Source organism: Saccopteryx bilineata, chromosome 8, assembly GCF_036850765.1.
Source record: "Saccopteryx bilineata isolate mSacBil1 chromosome 8, mSacBil1_pri_phased_curated, whole genome shotgun sequence".
NCBI classification, from domain to species: domain Eukaryota; kingdom Metazoa; phylum Chordata; class Mammalia; order Chiroptera; family Emballonuridae; genus Saccopteryx; species Saccopteryx bilineata.
Window position 1 is genome coordinate 36,923,954 of NC_089497.1, and position 24,957 is coordinate 36,948,910.

General features: G+C 41.7%; 1 protein-coding gene across 3 annotated transcripts in view; it reads right to left on the reverse strand.

Annotated features, from left to right (window-relative positions):
- The window catches only part of CD47 (CD47 molecule), a 57,139-nt gene extending 35,136 nt beyond the window's left edge, over nucleotides 1-22,003 (reverse strand). For 2 of the 3 annotated variants that reach the window (XM_066241937.1, XM_066241936.1), the window contains exons 1-2: nucleotides 21,764-22,002; nucleotides 9,278-9,625 (exon numbers count right to left, since the gene is read on the reverse strand). In XM_066241937.1, the coding sequence (XP_066098034.1) occupies nucleotides 9,278-9,625; nucleotides 21,764-21,809 (394 nt within the window). In that variant the 5' untranslated portion in view covers nucleotides 21,810-22,002. Of the gene's footprint in view, nucleotides 1-9,277; nucleotides 9,626-21,763 lie in introns of all 3 variants that reach the window. The other variant, XM_066241935.1, reaches the window with a different exon arrangement.
- Between the last annotated feature and the right edge of the window lie 2,954 nt (nucleotides 22,004-24,957).

Consider the following 24,957-nt stretch of genomic DNA (forward strand, 5'->3'; position numbering starts at 1 on the left):
GCCTGCCACGGGTAGCATACTCTTCTGGGTATTTGAGGTCCAGCAGTGAACAAAGCAGGTGGGGCTATGAGCATGAGGAATGGAAGTGGTTGAAGACAGAGCCTGGTGGTGCGTAGTAAGGAAAAGCCTCTGGGGAGAGGAAGTGGATCTGAGCCCCGGGTGGGAAGGAGATGGCCATGAGAAGACAGGGAAGAAGAGACTCCTAAGGAACAGACACTGAGCAATGAAATGTGGCCAGAATTTAGTGAAACAAGATTAAGATGGGAAGACTTTGCTGAGGCCAGATCATGCTGGGGCCTAACCGCTTGTTAGGAGAGTTTGTATTTTATTCTAACAGCAATGACAAGTGGCTGGAAAGCCTTAAACGGGGAAGAAAAATAACCTGAATTATTTAAAATCTTCTTTGGAAGCCATATGGAGAATCTCTAGAGAAGCAGGACCTATCAGAAAAAGTAACTGCAGCAATCAGGTAGAGGCAGGAAGCAGGACATGCAAACAAATGCAGTCCCGACTTCAGTTTTACTCGTCACGTGTAAAAATAAACAGGGAATCATTCTAAAGAAAGGTGACCAGAATAGGGATTATGGAACCATGAGCAATGGTTGAAACTGGGGATTCCTCCCTTAGAGAATAAACTTGGGAGAGAAATACTAGAGCCCTCCTGGAGAGAGAGAAATTGCAGGGTTGAAAACTTTAGCCTGACCTACAGAAGAACTAGAAATGCCTCATAATAGACCTTTAGGAAGTAACCATCTCATCACGTCAAACATTTAGGTAAAAAGTCTGAATGACCGATTACCTGGGATGTGACTGAAGTAATTGTTGAATTATATAACAAAACAGACTAGATGACTACAAGCCTCTGTGCAGAAATAATAAGTTTAAGAGATGTTTCAATAACAGAAGAGGGTGAGATTATAGAACACAAAATATTATTGTCTAAAGTGATTCTTAAATAAAACTTAGCGAGGCCCTGGCCGGTTGGCTCAGCGGTAGAGCGTCGGCCTGGCATGCGGGGGACCCAGGTTCGATTCCCGGCCAGGGCACATAGGAGAAGCGCCCATTTGCTTCTCTACCCCCACCCCCTCCTTCCTCTCTGTCTCTCACTTCCCCTCCCGCAGCCAAGGCTCCATTGGAGCAAAGATGGCCCGGGCGCTGGGGATGGCTCCTTGGCCTCTGCCCCAGGCACTAGAGTGGCTCTGGTCATGGCAGAGCGACGCCCTGGAGGGGCAGAGCATCGCCCCCTGGTGGGCAGAGCATCGCCCCTGGTGGGCGTGCCGGGTGGATCCCGGTCGGGCGCCTGCGGGAGTCTGTCTGACTGTCTCTCCCCGTTTCCAGCTTCAGAAAGAAAAATAAATAAATAAAACTTAGCAGAATCATCGGGGTTTATTCCAACTTCATAGACTCTCCTCTCTCAGCTCTGACCCCAAGATTTTAGATTGTTCCCTGCAATAAGTGTGTATATGTGTGTGGGTGTGTGTGTGTGTGGGGGGTTGTTGTCCATGACTCTCTCAGTTTAAAATCACTGCTGCAGACCTCTGCTGGAATTTATATGGATGTGTTACCTTCTCTCACTGTCCCTCTAATTTGTTAAGGGGGGTAGAGTTGAAGGATCATTGAATTGGACATTCAAGAACCAAATGAGATGACAGAGAGAAACCCAATGTTTTCTATAAAACCACTTATATGCCTATTAAGCTATTGATTTGGTATGGCAGTACTGTCAGATGACTTTAACTCTTGTTTCCTAAGGGGAAGAGACAAGATACTTCTCGAAGGTTCCCTTCAGCTCTAAATTTCTATGGCACTAAGAAAATAAATTGTTTCACATGAACTAAGAACAGTATCATATGTTTCCCCAGCTCAGGATTAAAGACCTAAGCCAGAGAGGTATCTATCCCTGCTCTCATCGCACTCCAGCTGCGCTAACAGCGGTGCCACCGTCTCGCCATCCTGGTCAGGCAGCGCAGCTCCCAGAAAGAAAACCGTACTAGGGAAAAGGCAAGGAAGTTATATGAAGAAAGTGTGGCAGGTATATGGATGAGTTTATTTTGCTCCCAAGCCTAAGTATCCTAACAACTCAGTACTTCATTTTTCTTATCATTGTGTACAAAATGGGAGAACCCCAAAAAAGCAAAGAAGTGACTCCAATCAATTGAATGTGCCCGTCCTTCAGACACATACAGGCAGACCTTGTTTTACTGTGCTTGGCTCATTTTGCTTCATTAATGTTGTTAGAAACTGGAGAAAGATCACCATAGAATTCACAACACTAAAATTCAAGCCAAATTTTTTGATGTTTTAGGATTGTGATGGCTTTTTTGAGGTACTGACTTGGCTACAGCCCCAGTTCTTTAATCAAATCTAGAGTTCTAAGGTGGCTCCCCAAATCTCTGCCCCTGTCATCAGTCTTTTATAATTTCTTCCCCTTGGAGGAGAGGTGGGACTGTGAACAGGGTGGATTTCATTCCCATGATTGTTGTGTCATATGACAAAGGGACTTTGCTGGTGTAATTAAAAGCCTCAATCAGCTGACTTTAAGAAAAGAGAGTGCCTTTGGGAGAGGGCTAACCCAATCCAACGAGCCCTAAAAATGGTCTGTGTTGTTCCTGGCAAAAGAGTTCCCACATGTGAGAGGGGTTCAACAAGAGGAAGATTTTTCTCTGCTGGCTTTCAGTATGGAAGAGGCTGCGCAGTGAGAAACAGGGTCAACCTCTAGGACCCGAGTCCAGTGCCGGGGTCCAGCCCCGGGGGGGAATCCAGGGGTCCCCCAGGAGGAGACGGCGTCGGCGAAATCGAGTGAGAGAGCCGAATTCTTTTCTTTCTCTTTATTCTCTAGTTAGCATTTACTGCCAGGCATCTCTGCCAAATGCTAGTACAGCTTCTTTTTTATACACACACACCACGTTACAATTACATGGTATTAATCATTGCTTTTGTTTCACTATGTTTACATGTTTCCAGATAATAATTAATTTATATCTATAAACTACAAATCAGGTGGCAAATCATTCAAAGTACAATTAAAAAATAACTTGAATAGCGATAACAACATTGGTAAAAGTTTTTAAAGGATTAGTACTAACTAATAACTCAACTTTACTGTTGTTGTGAGTCAAGGGGCAGAGAGAGATTAGCAGACGAAATCATTAAGGACTAGCAAAGGACCACCGCTTGCTCAGGCAAATGGCCTTGAGGTTATGCAGTGTCCTGACTTTTCTCACAAGATAACAGAAGGCTTGCCCATTAAGAAATTGACATAACATTAAGAGTAACTTTTACTTAAAGATATATAGAGTGCACTCGCAAGATAGCTTAGTAGCAACATAATTTCAGAAGACATTAATTGCTATTGCTTCTATGGATGTCCCCACATTCCTCTCATTATCTATCTGAAGAAAGAATCTTGGGGAGTATACAAACCTCATGAGAGTGTCTCACTGAGAAAGCCCAGCAACTGCCTTCAGTCATAAAACAAGTCTCTTAGCAAAACATTCTTTTCTTGCCGACTGCACTCCCATCCAAGGCCACGCAACGGGCCATTCCATTACTCCTTTCCTAAGATTCTTTTGTCTAGTCAAATTTTATTTATTTACTATATTCACACACTAGTTAAGTTCTAACTATATTCTTCTCAGAGTGTTCTACCATCTGCAGGTCAGGTAAGCAAGAAGAAAGGAAAGTTTCTCTACTCTACCACATGAAAAGGCTAGGGAGGAAAAATGATGAATTAAGTGAAGGCCGAAAGGTGCTCTGTGCACAGCCACTGCCTCCTACCCATTCACAAGTCACAATCTATTCTTTCTAACATGATTAGTAAGAAGAAATTCTCCTACAAACTTAACCCTTTACGAGGGATATCATAGCCAGCCTCTTATGTTTATGAGCCCAGTTCAAGGGGCTTACAGGCTTTTCTGTGGAACTCACACCCTCTGTCTCATTTCCAAAGAAATTACTACGAATCTACAGGGAAAGCACGGTACTATTATCCCTGTGCTATAAATAATAGCACACACCCAAAAAAGGGGGGATATAAGGCCAGATTAATTCAAAAAGTCAAAGGGGGAAGTATCGTTGTGCCTTTCCTTTGCGGTGACTTTGTCAATCAGCAGTTTTTGATTTTCTCCTGCTGTGACCTTGTCAGCCAGCAGTTGTGGGTCTTCTCCTGCTGTGACCTTGTCAGCCAGCAGTTGTGGGTCTTCTCCTGCTGTGACCTTGTCAGCCAGCAGTTGTTGATCGGCTCCCAACAGTCCAGTCCTTAGCAGACATCCACCTGAGAAACAGGGACCTCAGTACTACAACCACAAGGAACTGAATTCTGTCACAATCACGTGAGCGTGGAACAGGACCCCAAACTCCATATAAGAATACAGCCTATCCAGTGCCTTGAGTTTAGAACCTAGTCACACCATGACTAAATGTGTGAGCTAATAAACGAGCGCTGTCTAAGCTGCTACATTTGTGGTTATTACACAGCACTAGAACACTAATAAAAGCTCTTGCAATGTGTTCCTGTCAACATTATCAACATCATGCATATCTTGTTGACAATAACAGAGGTAGTAACTGCTGAACCTGAAGTGACCTTTTTTTTTTTTTTTTTTTTTTTTACAGAGACAGAGAGTGAGTCAGAGAGAGGGATAGACAGGGACAGACAGACAGGAATGGAGAGAGATGAGAAGCATCATCATTAGTTTTTCATTGCACGTTGCAACACCTTAGTTGTTCATTGATTGCTTTCTCATATGTGCCTTGACCGTGGGCCTTCAGCAGACTGAGTAACCTCTTGCTTGAGCCAGCGACCTTGGGTCCAAGCTTGTGAGCTTTGCTCAAACCAGATGAGTCTGCACTCAAGCTGGCGACCTCGGGGTCTCGAACCTGGGTCCTTCCTCATCCCAGTCCGATGCTCTATCCACTGCGCCACCTCCTGGTCAGGCTGAAGTGACCTTTTTTAAAAAAAATCCTAATCACTTACTTGGAAAAACGTAAAATCTTAACCTTTGAAGTTTTTGTATAATTAATAATATAAATATAGACCTTAATAACTAATTTTATAACTTATTTATATTTAGTATTTGGTTGTTTACAAGGTATTGTAACAGAAATTCTATACTTTCGGGATAAAAAATATACTGGGTTTTGAAGACAGATCTAGGCTAAAATCCTGGCTATGACTAATTTTGAACAAGCACCTTAATCTCTCATCTGTTAAATGGTAAGACCTATATCTATCTCCTAGAGTTCCTGAGATCATAGGACACAATAGACATAAAATATCTGGCATGTGCTCAAATAAATGTGAGGCTATTTTACTGTTTTTATTTGTACTGTTATCACCTCACTGAAAGCAGAGATGGTGTCTGTCACCACTAAATCCAAAATGCCTGGTACACAGCAGGCACTCAATAAATCTTTTTAAAGTAAGGCAGATGAATATATTTACATCTCAGACAATTCTGTGATGAGGATGGTATCCTCATTTTACAAATATAAACTGATGGCAAGATAGGTCGAATTTCTTATCTAAGTTTTCTTAAATGAGAAAGTGGTGAAGTACAGAAAAAAGCTTCCTAATATTCAAGTTCGGTGCTCCTCCCATGGTACTATACTCTACACAGGCACCAGAGGTACAGAAAACTGTATCTCATTGATGATAATTTCACATATTCAGCCCTTGTGCTCCCCAAAAGGGAATAAAAATGGCTACCAATAATCCACATTCTAAAAATAATTCTCTATTAAGCAATTTCTAGTTCTCATTTATGCCTATATTTGCAAAAAAAGCACAACACAGTAAAAATGGACTCTATTGCCTAAATTTCCAATGTTCACACAATGGGTAAGTAAATTTATTACAATGAATTTGCAAGAGCCCTGCTTCAGTTAACCTTTTTGTGCAGAGGAGTTTTTGTTTTGGGGGCTTTTTTTTTTGGACAAAATAGTGACACCACCAGATGCTGGCAAGGATGTGGGGGAACTAGATCACTCACAGGTCGCTGATGGGGATGTGAAAACAGAACACCACTCTGGAACAGAGTTTGGAAGTCTCTTTAAAAACTAAACCTATAGTTATGTACAACCTAGTAATGGCACTTCTGCCCCATTTATTTAGAGAAATGAAGCCTATGTCCACATAAAAACCTCTACATAATTGTTCATAGCAATTTCATTTGTAATAGCCCAAAACAAGAAATAACGAAAATTGCCCCATAGTACGTGAATGGTTACACATGCTGTGATACATCTATACCACGAAATACAGCTCAGCAGAAATGCATAAGCATGAGAGAGAATAAACCATGATGCTGCAGCATGGACAGATGTCAAGGGCAGTGTAAAAAAAAAAGCAAATCTCAAAAGGTTATATACTTTTATACAACATTTTTGAAATGACGGAAGCATAGAAATGGAGAACAAATTATGCTTGCCAAGTTAAGGCTAGAAAGGGAGGTGACTATAAAGAGGTTGCAGGAGGAAATATTTGTGTTAATGAAATAGTTCTACATCCTGATTGCAGAGGTAATTACATAAACATACACATGTGATAAACCGACAAAGAAATATATACACACTGTGCCACCGTGAACTTGCTGGGTTTGACATTTACCTACTGTCACATAAACTGTGGTCACTGGGGGAAGCCCAATGAAGAGTACACAGCACCTCTCAGTTCTATCTTTGAAACTTCCTGTGACTCTATAATTATTTCAGAAAACAAAGCTGAATGTCTGAGACCTCTGGTAGAATTTTCTACATTCTCAACCACAAAACAACGCCTTCTCCTTTCAATGGCCCCAAAAGTAAGCATGGCTCATATTTTTAAATAGTACACTGAAAATAAGGATAAAGCAATCACATATAAAAATTATAAACATCTGTATCTCAGATATGGGTATTCCTTTCCCATCCATCTTCATCCCATCTTCTGCTTTGTAAGTCGTTGAAGTCTACAATGTTCCTGTCAGGGACCTGAACTAGACCCCAGAACTACTACTCCCCCAGGTCTTTTTTTATTCCTTTTTATTCCCATGAAACTTTACATCCCCTCAGGAAAATTTCAACTAGATATTAAGTTATCTAATTCTAGTCATTCAAAGGGAATACGACTGAACAATTAGACCACTGCTAAAAAGTATACTTAAACCCTGGCTGGTTGGCTCAGTGGTAGAGCGTCGACCTGGCGTGCCGGAGTCCCGGGTTCTATTCCCGGCCAGGGCACACAGGAGAAGCGCCCATCTGCTTCTCCACCCCTCCCCCTCTCCTTCCTCTCTGTCTCTCTCTTCCCCTCCCGCGGCCAAGGCTCCATTGGAGCAAAGTTGGCCCGGGCACTCAGGATGGCTCTGTGGCCTCTGCCCCAGGCGCTAGAGTGGTTCTGGTCGCAACAGAGCGATGCTCGGATGGGCAGAGCAACACCCCCTTGTGGATGTGCCGGGTGGATCCGGGTCGGGCGCATGTTGTAGTCTGTCTGACTGCTTCCCCGTTTCTGGCTTTGGAAAAATACAAAAAAAAAAAAAAAAAAAAAAAAAAAAAAAAAGGAAAGTACACTTAAAAAAAAGTTCCTGAGCCCAATATCAAATTAATGAAGTTTATAATGTAAGAGAGACTTTTGAGCATTAAAGCCTTCCAAGTTCTGCTAGACTGCTCTAAGCCATCCCCTGCATTCTTAACTCCACAGACATGCCTCTTGTAACACCTAGCGTCAACAACTCCATACCTTACTGTGTAAAACAGGGGTCTCAAACTCGCAGCCCACGGGCTGCATGCGGCCCGCCGAACAATTTTGTGTGGCCCGCAGACTAATCCACGAAGTTCAAAATATTTTGGATAAAATTAAGTAAGCCTAGGGGCCTACTTGTATTTTTCATTTCTCTAGCATCCTAGCTAGATATTAGCTTAGTTAACAGCAGTTGTGATGCGAACTACAGTTTCTGGTCGTTTTGTGACACTGAGTAAACTGCATGTACGATTGTGCTTGTTGTACTGATTTTTTTTTTGTTTTCAACTGCAGTGAGAAAAGTGTTGCGTAACAGTTGCCTTTTGTAGACCTAGTGCGGCCCGCTGAAGGGCTGTGATCTTGCTCTGCGGCCCACATGCTGAGTTGAGTTTGAGACCCCTGGTGTAAAATAAACATCCGAGGAACACAACTAACATTTGCAAAGTACTTTGATTTGCAAAGAACTTTGATTTGCAAAGAACTTGTACACGAGGGATATCATTTGATGCCCCTTAGACTATAGAATACATAAAAGCAAGAATCTATTTTCATCCCCATTTTAGAGATGAGGTAACTTGGACGCAGCCAATTGAACTTTTCAAGTTCAATACAGGCAAAGGGTTAGGCTGCAGAAGAACAGAAGGCAAACAGTTGATCCAACTGAACTGTCCAGTCCCATCTAAAGCAGCAGTTCTTGTTTTTTAGCAAGAGAGAGAGACAGGGACGGACAGACAGTAAAGCAGTGGTTCTTAAGGACTGTCTAATCCTGAGATCAGTAACATGTCTAGTGGTTCTGAAAAAAGCTTTCAAAATAGAAAGTCAGCACGCACTTGTATGTGGTACAACAGTAATCAGCTGCTGTAGCAAGGAACAGAAAAGAAAGCAGATTGTTTACTTCAGCTAACTTTACTGCTCTATGTACCTCACCAACCGAAGTTTGTGAAGAAAGGGCAGAAACGTGGTGCTACAACTAAGGCTGAATTCAAATTAAGTTAAGCTGGATCCCTAGCTCTGCCACCACATCTTAGCCGAGAAAAGGAACATCGCAACATGGCGAAGCACGGGAAACCTCATTATAACCTGACGTTTAATCTCTTGATTCTCCTTCTAGTCTGTTCTTTCCAGCTGGAGCATGGCTGGGACTTGTCAACCCTTCACCAAAATGTAGGTAATAAAAAACAAAAACAACAACAACAACAAAAACAAAACAGCTAAATAATTGGAAAGAGCATGGAAAATTAATCACAGGAAGGAGAGTACTTCTGATAGCAGCAAACAGAAATGCAGAGTGGATGGCCCCAGAGCGACTCCGGCCAATAGAACAGCTCCCAGACCAAAAGTCTGAGAACCAACCAATACACAAATAACAAACAGCAAAGGAGTTGTGCTGTGAACAGTAGAAGATCAAATAAAACTCACGATCTTACAGCTGCTCAACATTACACAAATATTTATTACTAAGAGCCCAGTTTGGGGTTCAAAGGAGTTTCCAGCCCCATTTTGCTCCATTGAAAGGATCTGGTTACTGCAGGACAAATACAAAAACTTTTAGAGAATTCTTACCAGTACGGTATTTCAGTTCTACGATGATTTCACCCTCTCTGCTTAGTTCTGTTACTTCACAAGTGTAGTTTCCAGGAATGGCATCCTTCTTATCCAGCTGCAGAGAGGCAATGCCCCTTAGTAATGCCTCTGGTTCGATTTTTGCACTCTGGAAGTTATCGCTGGCACTGAACGCCTTCTTATCTCCATCGTAGTTGACGATTTCTTTTCCTCGAAATTTCCACTTTAAATACATGTCTGAAAGGGTAGTTGCCTCCACATTATTAGCAAAGCAGGGGATGACAACAGTTTTATTGCAAGCGGTGTATTCTGCAGATTTGGTCAAATTAAATGTTATCTGAGCTGAACCTAGAAAAGAAAAAAAATAGTTTAATTTCATTATAGAATTCTATACTATAAGATCTTAGGTATGTTACAATTCTTTAAGATAAAAGAGCCATGCTTCAATTGTTCGCTTTAAATAAGCAGCGCAGCTACTGAGAGAAGACAGGCAAGGTGAAAAAGAGAAACAATTTTAATATTAACATGCACAGCTGGTAGACACCACCACCTTTTCCTCATTCATTCTCAGTAATACAAAATATGCTTTACCCCATTACTAGGTGTCTTGGAAAAGAACTCAGCCACCTTGGTTGGAACATACAGGCATACAGAGTACAGTATCTGGCTTTGGAAGCTTTGAAGTAACCACTATTATTTACTGATGTATGTAGAAAAATATTGTCCTTACCATGGGAAAATATTTGAACAGAAAATCAAACCAAATATCATATTCAGCCTCAACTTCTATATACTTCCTCCAAATAGAAGTTCCTAAACCAATATGATATGAAGTTTTTATCTCCATCTTCTGTTGCATTTCCAAGAAACGTCGTGAGCTATACTGTACTTTAATATAAAAAGTAAATCATACGAATCACCTCACATCTTTCTACTAAGATGGAAAGTCTTAGAACGCTAAGGAGAAAAAATATTCTCTGTGGCTATTTTCCCATTGCAAAATACAGACAGTAATAGACATTTTGTATGCAAGTATTATAGAGGATTATATACAACTGAAAGGCATTTTCTAACCCCCCACATTTCAATGAAACTACAGAACAACAATTTCCAAATGTATATTACAGGTATTCCTTCCTCTTAAAAACCATAAATCATTCAAAATAAAGCTAACTAACAGGTTGAAAACAAGAACAGATACTGCTTATGAGTAGAGTGTATTCTATCAAATTCTTCTCAACAGAATAAACTACCAGTTGTCTTATGAAATAGGGATTGTGAAGGTAAATGTAATTACCCATCTTCTAAAATATGGAAGAGTGGAGAAACTGTAGCTGTCTTCCATGTTTTTCAGCTTTTTATCAAATTTTGTCTAAGTGTTTGGCTTTTACCTGAAAAATCAAAGCACTAACAAATATAAATAAAATATCAAATTTAATAGTTCATTCTTACAATTTCTTTCTTCTATATAAATTTGGAATAAAAATAAAATAGAATAGTATTACTCTAGGAACATATTATTTAATGCCCACTGACCCTGACAAGTTGGCTCAGTGGTATAGCATTGGCCCAGTGTGTAGATGTCCCAGGTTCATTTCCTGGTCAGGGCACACAGGAGAAGCAACCTTCTGCTTCTCTCTCCTCGCCCTCTCCCTTCTTTGTATCTCTCTCTTCCTCTCCTGCAGCCATGGCCCTGTTGGAGCAAATTGGCCCCGGGGCTATGAGGATGGCTCCATGGCCTTGTCTTAGGTGCTAAAATAGCTTGGTTGCCAAGCAATGGGGCAAAGGCCCCAGATGGGCAGAACACTAGGGGGCTTGCTGGATGGATCCCAGTCAGGCAGCATGTGGAAGTCTGTCTCTCTGCCTCCCGCTTCTAACTAACTAACTAACTAACTAAATACCCACTGTACTGAATGCTAGGATGCATAGTGAAGTATGAACTGGACAATGTTGAGAAAGCCAAAGTACAAATCCTTTCTGCCACTTTTCAGTTGTGACCTTAAGCAATTCACTTAACTTTTTTATGCCTTGGTATATACTCTAATTAAGAGGATCAAAAATGAATGCCGAACTATTTCACAGAATTGTGGGAAGCAACAAAGGAGAAAATATATGGGCCAGGGCCCTCTAAAAACAATACCGTGCTGTAGATAAGCAGGGTAAGACTATAAAAAGTAGGCAAAACTGTTTTGTTTTTTTTTTTTTAATGTAATAGTCTAGACATTCTGGCTAGCAGGTGCAAATTGTTATATTTCTGGGAATCTGCAGTCTGAACCAAGCTTGTGGGCATCCACAGCTCACTTCTTCCCATTTCTCTACATTTCTGGCCATTCAAATAGTAGGAAGCCCCAGGCAAAACCTGGACTTCCAATTGCAGTTTTCAAAACCTTGAGGTTCTGAATTATTTCCCCTGAGAAAGAAGCACTGAGGGGAAGGCTATAGTATGTAAGAAGGAGAGAAGAAAGGGGCTGCGATGTTGAAATTGGAAAAGAAGAAAAGTGTCGGTAAATATGGTGAACAATTTTGAAACAAACAAAAGAACTATGGAGTGTCCTTTCAGTGGGGCTCTGGGTACTGTCTGACAGATCTTTGGGGAACATCTGATTCTATCAGAGCCTGTGCCTTTCACTGTGTTTTATTGAGCTACTTTACAATTTTGTTAATTTGTAGAAAACTGATGGTAATGCAAATGATTCATGCCCATAGAGAGATAAATAAACTTTGTTCTGCAATTGATTTCTGCCTGGTGGAAGAGAGAATTTTTAAAAATTACATTTTATTGCCCTAAGGATGTTGACCAATTTGCATATATTCACAAATGCATTTCAGCATTCCTGATTGCCTATATATGCGTCTGTTCTTCCAATTTTCTTTAAAAACCAAGATGGTCTTACCATCTTGGTGGTTTGCTTATAAATGAGTGAAATAAAATCTTTGACACATACTCATTTTATATTTGAGTCAAAATATTACTTTCTAAAAATTATCCTTTAATAAAAGAGATACAAGTGAAGAGCTCAGTTAATCTAGGGAACATTTTTAGAAGGCTCTAGGTAAGTTAAAAGTGGTCGGCAAACACTCCACAATTTCATAACTTCGCTTACAGAATGAATTTTCTACAGAATAGAGTAAGTACTGATTGCACTACATTATTTGTGGCAATTTAAAAAATCTTATAACTGAAGCAATTTAAGTAGAATTTATGTTGTCAATAAAATGAAAATAAAATTGACCTGGATAAACCATAACTGGAATAACCTATGCACTAATAATTACTAAATAAGAGTAGTCCAAAAATGTCACTCTACCAGCTATTAACCACAACTTCATCTTCTATAAACACTTCTTAAAAAAGTGTTAAGTAGTAAAATTATCTGATTTGGATTTTCTTTCTTTTGCCTACTGCATTCAGATGGAACAACAAAGTGAAGAAAAGATTTGAAATATAGAGAGAGCAAATAAAGGAACATAGACAATTAACATGAATAAGAAAATTCTGAATAATAAAGATGTTCCCTTATTAAAGCAGTCTAAATCAGATAAATAGAAATATAATCATGCCAGGGTTAACAGTAAGTTTTAAAGAATGGGAAAGTTATTTTATATTGAATGCCAAAAATATTGGATTTTACATTCTCTGTGACTACAGACCACCAACCTAAACCATCTCTTTCCACATCCTGAAAACAGCCAATATGGAGTTGCAGAGAAGACTCGATACATGGAAGTCACGGTCCAGCTCAGAATTTAAAAATTGCAGCAAACATTTACGGAGAATTACCTGATCTGAAACATTGTGATAGAATGTGTAGGTATAATGATGAAAAGAAATGTATGAATTGTTTTCAAACCTTAATTCTCACTTTGGAGAATCATATGTACCTTTTTTTCCCCCTGTTTTTAAAGATATTACTTATTGATTTTAAAAAGAGGAGAGAGAAAGGGGGATGAGCGGGAACCACCAACTCGTAGTATTCTCATATGTATGTGCCTTGAGGAGGCTAGACTGGGGTTTCAACCCCAGGATCTCAGCACTCCAGGTCAGCGCCCCATCCACTTCGCCACCACAGGCCAGGCTGAAATGTACTTTTTAACACAAGGTCATATAAGTGATATCCTTCCCGTATGAACGAAGTGCTAAGGAAGGGCAGCGGAGTAATGAGTCTTAAAGAGTTCTAAATTGTCATAGTCCCCTACCCACTTGGGTGGCTGTCAACCTTTTTTAACACATTCCAGGTAAATTTTCTCTCCTTTGTAACAGCTCTGAAATCACTGTCCTTCTGCAAGAGCTTATCCTATACTCTCCAAAGCAGTCTTCTCTTACTTCTTTTCTTTTCTTTGTTTTTAAGTGAGAGGAGGGGAGATAGACAAACTCCCACATGCGTCCCAACTGGGATCCACCCAGCAACCCCTGTCTGGGGCCGATGTTCAAATTAACTGAGCTATCCTCAGGGTCCCGGGCAGTGCTCAAACCAATCGAGCCACTGTCTGCAGGCGGGAAGAGGGAGAAAAGGGGAAGAGGGAGGGGAAAAGAAGCAGAGGGTCACTTCTCTTGGGTGCCCTGACTGGGAATGAAACCTGGAATGTTCACATGCTGGGCAGGTGCTCTATCCACTGAACCAACCAGCCAGGGCCCTCTCTTATTTCTTAATTCTTAATTCTATACCTTCAGATGAGAAGCCGGAAGCTTCAAATACAACCCATCTATAAATTTACCTACAACCCCAACAATCCACACCTCTCTACCTACACTTCTCTTCAGAAATGTATCACTTCAAGTGAGATCTAGTTTCCACTTCTGCCTCCACACCCATCAGTCTCCTCAAGGACCTTTCCCAGTTGATATTGGCCTTTCACATCCCCCTGTTCCATTTACATAGGTTTTTGTTTTCTAACATTGAAAAAAATATTTGACTGTTCACCAACTCTAAGAAATCTCTCATATTTATGTCTCTCTTTCATAACATCCTGAAATAATAATCTAAAAGCATTTCTTCACTTCCATTTCATTTCTTTTTTTGTTGTTTTTGTTTTTGTATTTTTCTGAAGCTGGAAACAGGAAGAGACAGTCAGACAGACTCCCACATGCACCCGACCAGGATCCACCCGGCACGCCCACCAGGGGCGATGCTCTGCCCACCAGGGGGCGTCGCTCTGTCGGGACCAGAGCCACTCTAGCGCCTGGGGCAGAGGCCAAGGAGCCATCCCCAGCGCCTGGGCCATCTTTACTCCAATGGAGCCTCCGCTGCGGGAGGGGAAGAGAGAGACAGAGAGGAAAGAGAGGGGGAGGGGTAGAGAAGCAGATGGGCGCTTCTCCTGTGTGCCCTGGCCGGGAATCGAACCCGGGACTTCTGCACGCCAGGCCGACGCTCTACCACTGAGCCAACAGGCCAGGGCCTCCATTTCATCTTAAATGTCTGCCACCTGGCTGCCATCTCTCTTGTCAGTGTCACCAATAAACCCTTGTGCAAAGTTATATATGCATGGTTCACTTCCTATCTTAACTTCTCTACGGTTCTTTAGCCAGTGGGCTTGTCTCTTGACCTCTATGATCCCTCTGGACTCGGAATTTCTTCTACTGCTTTGTTCACTCATCCCAGCGTCCTTAAAACTTGGGAAAGCCAACCATCTGCTGTGCATTTCCACTTGGACTATTGTTACTTCAAAGTCAACAAATCTAAAAATCACTTTACCCTCTCTCTACTCTTCTTCCAAATCCTCACCTCCCCTTTAGTATTTTCTATTATCTACCAATCAACCAGACCAGGGCCTAAGAATCACGCTGGATTCTTCTCTCTTTCTAGCCATGGAGAATTTTTGGTAGACTCAGTTTATTTAACAGTTCCTAAAACTAATGTCTGTTGTATGAATGAATTGGAAATTCATTATTTCTCCTTTGAATTACTGCCTTTTAAGTAGCTCCTTGATCCTAGCCTCAGTATTTCCCCATCCCAGACCCAATACATTTCTCATAGTTCCCGAAATAAGTGTTTCAGATGCAAATGTGAATTATTTTCCTTAATACACTTTAACAACACTCTTCCTTCTTTCAGGCCAAATTCTCAGTGTATTAGCATGGAATACAAACCTAGGCCTTCAGGGTCCTGTCCAGCCTCACCTTCTGTCCTTCCTCGTTTCCAAACTAAGGTCCAATCATAACGGCCTCTTGAAATGCTATGAATATGCATCCGCACTCTCCTGTCCCTGCGCTGCACACGTTCCCCCATCCTGAAGGGGCGTGTATCCTTCACTGGGGGTACACGTAAGAGCACACACTTGGGAGTCAGACCTTGGCTCAGGGCTTAGTCCTTACTTGAGATATAACCTTGGGCAAATCGGCTTACCTCTGCACCTTGGTTTCCTCATGTATACAATGCGAAAAATGACAGTATATACCTCATAGAGATTTTGTTAAGATTTGATAAGTTCTTATTGCGGTGTCTTTCACATACATAGCAAATGCTCAATAAACAGCAGCTAGAGTTGACAAACCTCGCTCTTCCTGCTAGAGCACAGTCGAGATGTTTAATCCTGTTTTCCCTCCCTACCTCTACTCAACTGTGTTCATCCTCTCCTTATTGCTCTCATCATCCCCTACTCAAGTGCTGTCACTCCCCCTATTACTGTAACTTGTAATTAACGCTTGACTTAACTGATCTGCCCGTAAGGTTCAAAGGTAGAGAAGTCCGGACACTGTCAATTTGCTCCCTATGGATTTAACCCAGGGTCCTTCAAGTAGGACTCGATATATTCCTTAAGAATGTAAAACATTTAAAGTATGAATGCCAAGAAAGGAAAATCCAAAAATCATAACAGAGAGGACTCACTTTTCTTCTATTTTTCAAGAGAATCCTCTGCTTTTTCTCACTTCTATAGACCTGATTATGGAATCGTGAAGCTATACATTTCAATGGAGAATCTCAATTACTTGAATGTACCTTGGAATGATCTTCCTAGAGGGCGATGTGGGTCTTGAAGGACGAGTGGGAATGTTATTGAAAAGGAAGGGCTTTCTAGGCAGAGTAACAACATATACAGAGGAGTGACGAAAATGAGTAACTGGAAGCAGACCATTGAGGCGCGCTCTGGAAAAGATGGTTAACAAACACTGAAAGGCTTCCTTGGATATAACTATGACAAGTTTGGACTTGAAAAAATAAGCTTTGCACTTAAACAATAATAATAAAGGCCCTGGCTGGTTGGCTCAGTGGTAGAGCGTCGGCCTGGCATGCAGGAGTCCCGGGTTTGATTCCCGGCCAGGGCACACAGGAGAAGCGCCCATCTGCTTCTCCACCCCTCCCCCTCTCCTTCCTCTCTGTCTCTCTCTTCCCCTCCCGCAGCCAAGGCTCCAGTGGAGCAAAGTTGGCCCGGGTGCTGAGGATGGCTCTATGGCCTCTGCCTCAGGCGCTAGAATGGTTCTGGTTGCAACAGAGCAATGCCCCAGATGGGCAGAGCATCGCCCCCTGGTGGGCATGCCAGGTGGATTCCAGTCAGGTGCATGCAGGAGTCTGACTGCCTCCCTGTTTCCAACTTCAGAAAAATAGAAAAATAATAATAATAATAATAATAAAGATCTAGTATATGAAGGGTGAATTAAGGGCAGGAAGGAAGATAAGAACAGAAGGCCCGTTAAGAGATCACTGTGACAGCCCAGATAAATGACAACAGGAGAGAGGGCCAAAAATTACAGTGACAAACAAAAAAGTAAAATCGACGTTAAGTCAGATGTGGCGAGGGGAAAGAAGAGGAAAGAATTAAAGTAACCTAAACAGTATGTGTAACCAGTTCAATTGTGGATTAACTACAGAAAACAGAGATGTAGGAGATTTAGGGGGAAACATTATTTTACTATTTAATAGGCTGAGTATTAAAGTACTTGGGGTACAATGAAATGGAGCTGTCCAGTAGATCCCAGGATATAGGAAATAGATTTAAGAAGAAAGGTTGAAGCAACAAAGACTTAGGAATCACCAAGAGTATAGCTGATAATTCAAATTGTGAACATAAACAAGACCGCCCAGAGTCCTTGACAAACAACAGAACAGGTACCAGAGAATTAAATGTTGGGGAATAGCGATGTTTATGGAGCAGAGTTAAAAAGGAAAAAACTAAGGAACTGAGAAGTAGTGGGAGAAGTAGGTGAGGCAGCAAAGAACTCCACTGCAGACACCAGAAAAGGGTCTTGATAAGGACAAAACAGATGTGACGTGGGTCAGTACAAATAGTTTCTAGAGTAAAAATTACATCCTCAGCTTCTTTATCTGCAGCAATGTCAACAGACTTGTGGACTCAAGAGCTGTCTGCATTTGGGAAGTAAATGTGAGGGGAGAAAGTAGAGGCAGTTACTCTTTCAACAGTTGGCAGTCTAAGCGCAGATAAAGGTGGTGATAATGGAAGAGTGTGGAGACAGGAACAAAGGCAAGGTCTTTCGTTTCTTCTTGTTTGTTTGTTTTTATTTAGTTACTATTTGTTTGCTTTTAATATGGCGTGAAACTTGAGCATGTCTGCGAACAAAGGCAAAAGAACCAATAGAGAAGGAAAGCTCTAAGATACAAGACGAAAGACTTAAACCCAGAAGGTAGGTCTCCAAGATGGTGGAAGTGAAAGAGTGTAGACAAGTGATCTTTTCCTTAAAAAGGTGAATAGGTATACTTGCGAAACTGGGTGAGAAAGGAGAAAGAGACGATTGCCTAAGAGAACTTTAGAAATGGCAGGAGGGAAGTTGAGAGAGTCTAAGCCACACATCGCTATTTTTTTTTTTCCAGCAGAATAGGAAGTTAATTATCTGCTTGGAATGGTTATTCAGGAATGGGGTAATAGGCCCCTGAAGTCACTAAGGTAAATGAGGCAAAGCTCATAAGTAAAGATACCTGCTAGAAATGAATGCTTTTTGCCATCAGACCTTGCACCTGCTATGAAAAACTGGAGCCACAAACTGAACTGGGTTAGAATTAGGGACAACACAGAGATTTAGTCAGATCTTTCCTCAATAGAAATTAAATAAGGTCTGTGGTAAAGTGGGGGTGTCCACAAAGCGTTTAGTTCTGACTCAAAGTACCCGAACTCCCCACTAAATTCTAACGTGGCCTTGTAAGAACTGAAGCGGTTGACCTAGAATTATAGAGGAAGGGCAGTTTGAAGTCAGCAACATTCAGAATTAAGGCCTTATCAAGCACTAAAAATAAATATTAAGTATCACTGAAGAATAAAAAACGAAAAATCCCTACTATCCACAAACTACATTTTTACATTAAGAGGCAGAAACTGAAATTTGTCCGTATGTCCAAAAAGCAACTTGCAAAGGTGCTTGGAGCATAGCAAGGGCTCATACTTGGCTTGAATAGAAAAGACCCTGCACTTGTCAAAGTCCCTGCCTTGTCTTTTAACCTAGAAGTGTGACATGTATTTAAATGTATACAAATATTCTCCAACCCTGGGATGGATGAGCTTCTGAGTCATCCACAACTGCGGTATGGATGTAGAATGCGATAGAGGGTGTAGCTTCTAAAGCCTGTTTCACCTCCACGTTCCACGGAGAGAAGAAATCCAGGCTCCATTGTTTTAGTCTGGGTCTGTCAGAATCCAATTTCCTGGGTGCTCTCTATTTTTTTTCCTTTAGTATTACAATGAGTTCAGTAAAATTGATTCTACATTACTCTTGTTCTTTTATCATAGAAAATAAATATCTGCACTAGTACAAGTAAAAGTAGCTTCAGGACAACCCAGGAGTGCATTATATCAGGCAGAAGACACAAAATATAAAAATATAGAATTGTTTATCTTGTATAAAACAGGCCATGATAACAAAAACCTAAAAGATGGATACATGGCTTTATGAAAATTGTCACGAAAATAATATTAATATATTAAAAACAATGCCTGTAATAACAATAGTTGAATTGACATTAAGGAATACAAACTTAGCTTTAATAAATGTGATAATTTTGGATTTAGATTCTTTATCCATTTCAGAACAAAAACATCTATTTTTCATCTTTAGAACCTGGCCTTTCAAATCTCCATTAACAACTCAGTGGCAAAGATAAAACATCTGCCAAAATACAGATGACAGCATGAGCAAATGTCCTAATGGCAGGCATTTAGTGTAATGCTTGAACACACTCCCTCTAGACTGCTGGGGCGGCCCCATAAATAAGTACTTTTAAATAGGCATTTAGTTCCTTAAAATGGCAACTTGTGTTTAAAAGTAATATGTTTGTTAGGAAGAAAGAAAAAAAAACATTTTCTTAAGCAAGCCAAATTAGTACTAGACTTAGACAATAAACATGGTTTTTTTAATCATGATTTTAAAAATTCACTTTGAAGAATCATTTAACTACTGACAGTTCAAATACTGTCACTATCTGGGTAAGGTTTTATTTACCAGTTTGTGAATACCACTGAAAATGTTGACGTGCTTTTAAACAAAGTATAATTGGACATATTGGGGCAGGGGAAGAAAAGGAACATAATAATTCATTCTGCACCTTGTAAACCAACCCAGGGAGTTACAGTTTGCTTGTAATTAGATAGAATGGGCATTTTAGATAACTTATTTTATTATAAAGGTCAACTGAAACTGTAGTGGCTACAAGGAAATGGCCTTTGATTACCAGTCATTTATAAGTGAAACTGATAGCAAAATCGAAGTTCAAGTACAAATGAACATACAAATCCATGGGCTTTCTTCTCATTCTAGATTCTAAATTCAGTCTCTCAAATACCTTAGTTTATAACTAATTATTTTGTGAGACTGTCAACATCTCTTCACACATGTCCTATTAAAACTAAATATTAAACACACACACAAAAATCCATCGTATTTTATGACAAATACTATCACTTTCTCTTTATATTCAACACTTAACTGACTCAAATGCATAATGTCTCTATTCTGGTATTTTTTCCAGGTTATTAACTAAGTACAATAAAATACCATAAATTTTGGATTCTATAACTTGCTAGAGACTTGAGAACATTAATATTATATGTAAATGAGTGCTAATTATACATGAGCTTAACTATTACTAAAGGAGGCCTAACAGAATTCTTGTCTCCCAAAATATCATTCTAGCAGTTCTTTCTAATCTCCTTGAAATCAGGACCTCTGTTTTAAAAACAGTACATGACTTATAGTTTTTATTCTTCAGACTAGCTTTTGATACTTTCAGTCTGAATTAGGGATATAGTATCACAAATTTATAATCCGGTTCAATATGCCTTCTGATCAGAAAACAGGTTTCTGAAAGCAGTATTATTTTAGCTATTATGATAGCAATCACAACAAGCCATTAAAGATAATGACAGGAAACGCTACTTTATCTAATATCAACTCTTTATATAATAGATACAGTGATTATTAACAGCTCCAACATCCCAGGACGTGGAGAATGGGGAAAGCGGTAAGTAAGCAGGATCTTAAAAGAGCATCTTGAAAATAGCTGGTCACGAGCCTTTGTGAACGGCACAGTGAAGCTAATAATGTTTTAAAAGTAATCTAGCATTCTTAGGATTAAATATAACAATTGCTTATTGCTGTTACTCAAACTCACATTTCATCGTACAAAAAGCTCACAAAAGGCTCGGTAAATGTGAAGTGTGCCAGGCATTGCTTACAGAGCCACAAAAAATCCTATTCCTTCCTCAGTTTCTACTACAAACACGTTTAAAAAAAAAAATAGGTTCCAAAAGCTTGGGGGCTTCTAGTCTTCATATTTCTAGCGAAATCTGTATTCCTGTCAAAGGGCTCCCCAAATAAAGTGGGGAAACTTGAATGTAAAATATGGACTGTATTCAAGTGGAGAGTGGGGCGTGGGGGGTAGCGAGAGTTTTCAGGAAGCTTATTTCTAGGGTTTAATAAATTTCAAAAAAAAAGCGGCCAGAAGAGTCTTCTGATTAAACGGTGGGTTGAAAATAAAAGTTATTGTATCCGTTTTGTCCCCCTAACACCTATGCTCATGTGGGAGGGCAAACAAGGCAAAAAAAACAAAACAAAAACAAAAAAACCTGTCTTGCAGACTTCGGCAAAATGCGCACTTCCATCGCAGGAGGCCCGGACTCGCCCCCTCTCCCTCCTTCATCCCGACGCCTCTAAGCACTGAAGAGGAAAAGGGGTGCGAGGGCGGGGGCGACCCTCACAACGGCCACCCCTTCGCGTCCGATCGCGCCCTTTCTCTCGATAATCAATTTCCGCGCGAGGCGCACGGTTTGCAGCCTTGGTCCGGGTGTGCTTCTGGGGGCGGAGAACGGGGGAAGATGAGCCCCGCTGTCACCCGGGGAAGATGGAGAGCAGGGGAGGGGAGGAAGGGGGCGCCCGATTACCCGCGGGGCCCTCCCCCGTCCGCACCGGAGCGTGCAGAGCGCCCCGCACCCCGGCCACCCTCCCCGGGCGCCGCGGGGCCGGCCGGGCACAGCGCTCTCGCCCGCGGGGGCGCCGCGGAGGCGGAGAGACGCGAGCTGCAGAACCGGGACCGAGGGGCCACTCACCGCAGCGCGCCGAGCTCAGCAACAGCAGCACCACCAGGGGCCACATCTCGGCGCCCGCTGCGGGGCCGCCGCCGCCCGGGTCTGGGAGCAGCCACCGCCGTCACAGTCGGGACCCGGCGCCGCCGCCCGTCACAAGCAGGACCCACCGCCCAGACAGCTCGGCCGCGCGCACGCGAGCTCCCGCCGCTGCGCGCCCGATCCCCGGCCCGCGAGAGCCGCGCACGCGCACGCGCACTCGCCCCCGCCCCGCCGCCGCGGTGGCTGCTGACGCGGATCCTCCCCATTCGTGGACTCCTGCCCGAGCTCCCGCCGACTCCGCTGAGACCCAGAGCCGGCTCCCTGTAGGTGGCGAAGGCCGGGCTTTCCGGGACACGCCACGCCGCACCCTCCGCCACTCCCTGGTCCGTGTCCCTGCCCGCCACAGGAGCCCGGGCAAGTGTTCCCACGCTCCCTGGGGACTTCACTGCCCCCGCTCCTCTCCGCGGTGCCCTTCCTGCTTCCCGCACCGCCCTGGGCCCCACTGCTCTCCTCCCTCCGCTGTCCTCTTCAGCTTGAAAAATGGATTCAAAATGTGGCCCCAAGCCACAGCATGAACAAGGCCTGTGGATGTCTCACGGAATGGCATAAACCACATCATTCAAACTGAAGCAAAAGCCTTTTTAAAACTACCTGTGACATTTATTCTAAATGATGAACTCTCTCGTCATGAAGTCGGGCTCGGTGGCTACTCTAATGGGCTGCACGTCCTGTCCGCTCCTTTAGTTGTTTTTCTCTTACCTGCTGGAAAGAAAGCAGTTTCCCACAACATCCCGCTTCAAATCCTCTACCGTTGGCATGTCTATGGCACCCCATCCCCATAGTAATAAAACCCAGGAAATAACATTTTCACCCTCTGACATTTTGTAGCAGTGCATTATATACATTATGTAACTTTTTAATGGTTTTCTTGCGTAACGGTTTTCTTGTGTAAACCTCTCTCTCTCAGCATTATCAATTCTTTAAAATCAGAGAGGGTATTTGAATATTTCCTCCTCTAAGCGCTCCCATTCACAGGGGCAAACAGAAGGGTTAAATAAATGTGTTGATGTAGCTCCAGTGAAATTTGATTGTTTTTTAATGATTAAAAAAAAAAAGAAAGGAAAACATATCTCACTAAAACAACGGTTAATAATTATGGTGGTCATGATTTGAATGCAGTTTTAACACCCTGAGTCTACCAAGAGGACTGATAGATTCTCTTCAAACTGCTGCTTATATGGATACAAAAGAATCATCCACCAGACTCGGAGCATCCGGGATATTGTGTATCACAGAGCAGCTGGTTGGCCAATTAAGGCTGTCATCTGTCCCTGAGACCAACCAACTTTGAAAAGTAGAGTTGGAATAATGCTGTTTATACTGGGAGCTGCTGATGCTATCTACTTACTGTAACTTTGTGCAGAAAAGGTAGTCTTAAGTCAGGAGACTGAGGCTATGCGGTTGACCACCTCTGCTCTCGGGAATCTAGCTGGGACGTGTTTTGATGGTGGGGCTGTCAGTGGGGCAAAAGGAAGCCTATTCTAGGAGACAGAATCCAAAGCAAGCTGCCTAGATTTGATGATTTGATGGTTCCCTTGCTGAGGTAACCTTGTGTTCCTTCTTTCACTTACTACTTTCATGTCTGTTTCCCTTTTAACATTTATAAGCATTTTTATTTGGATTTTGAGCTCATCTTATCTTTATATAAGGGGTTTCTTGGGTAGAAGGTGTAAGAGTAATTCGTATTAGAATGGTTTGAACAGAGAGAATACACATTCGATTTATTACCGAAATTAATCTTCATAACTGCCTTTGGAACGGGTATTATGATCTCCATTTTAGTGATGAGAAACAAAGAGAAAGAGGGATAATGAGCACTTTGCCTGTGATTATATGTGATGCATCTCTCTGTGTGTCTCTCTGTGTGTCTATCTTCCTGTTCTCTTTTTCTTACTTTTCTCTTTTCACCCTGGAACATCTAATTACCTCTTCCATTGTATTTTGTTTATGCTGCTAATAAAATGTATCTATACTGTATACTTCTTTGCACATCTGTCTCCTGTCATGTTAGCTAGGAGAAAGTGAAAATTTTCTGGAGATATATATATATATATATATATATATATATATATATATATGTATTTCCAGAGTCTCTGTCAAAGTGATTGAGACCTAAAGGCTCTGTGTGGGTTGAATCAACTAAGAACATCTGTGTGATATATGACAGTGTTTTTCAACCGCCAGTCTGGATCAGAGCCAGTCTGCCAGAAATTTCATGCCTGTCTGTGAAAGAGTTAACCACCGTGATGCTGTATGAAGATTACAGACCCAATGATCTTAGTCAAATTCGCTTATGCTCAGGGTGATTTCTGCCTTAGCAGTTCCCCTAATAATTCTCCTATCTTCACTGGTCCCCAGCTGTAGAAAGGCTGAAAACCACTGTGACATGTAGTGTGCAGAAACACTTCAGCCCAGGTTTGAGTTCCAGCTTAAAGCCACGTACTATGGTTAACCTTGGACAAGTTACTTGACCCTTTGGAGCCCTGGTTTTCTTATTTATAAAGCTATATTATAAAAATAATAGAAATTAACTCTTTAAATTGCCTTGAGAATTTAACATTAACACGCTTACAGCTACACAGAGGAGTGCTTGGTGCACAGTAAGCACATCATAAATATTAACTCCTATTATCACAGTCTTCTGTACAGTGAGTCTCCTAGAACAGAGAATATTATCTAAAGCAGTGGCCCCCAACCTTTTTTGGGCCACAGACCAGTTTAATGTGAGAAAATATTTTCACGGGCCGGCCTTTAGGGTGGGACGGATAAATGTATCACGTGACCGAGACAAGCGTCAAGAGTGAGTCTTAGACGGATGTAACAGAGGGAATCTGGTCATTTAAAAAAAATAAAACATTGTTCATACTTAAATATAAATAAAACAGAAATAATGTAAGTTATTTATTCTTTTTCTGCGGACCGGTACCAAATGGCCCACGAACTGGTACTGGTCCGCGGCCCAGAGTTTGGGGACCACTGATCTAAAGGATCCCCAGTTGCTGGTCTGAAACCATAAAGAGGCGCTGTGAGTTGGCAGTGTCTACAACTTTGATTCAAGCTAGAGGCACAAGTCTGAGCCCAGTGAGCAGCCCTTAATCCACATGTTCTTCTACACT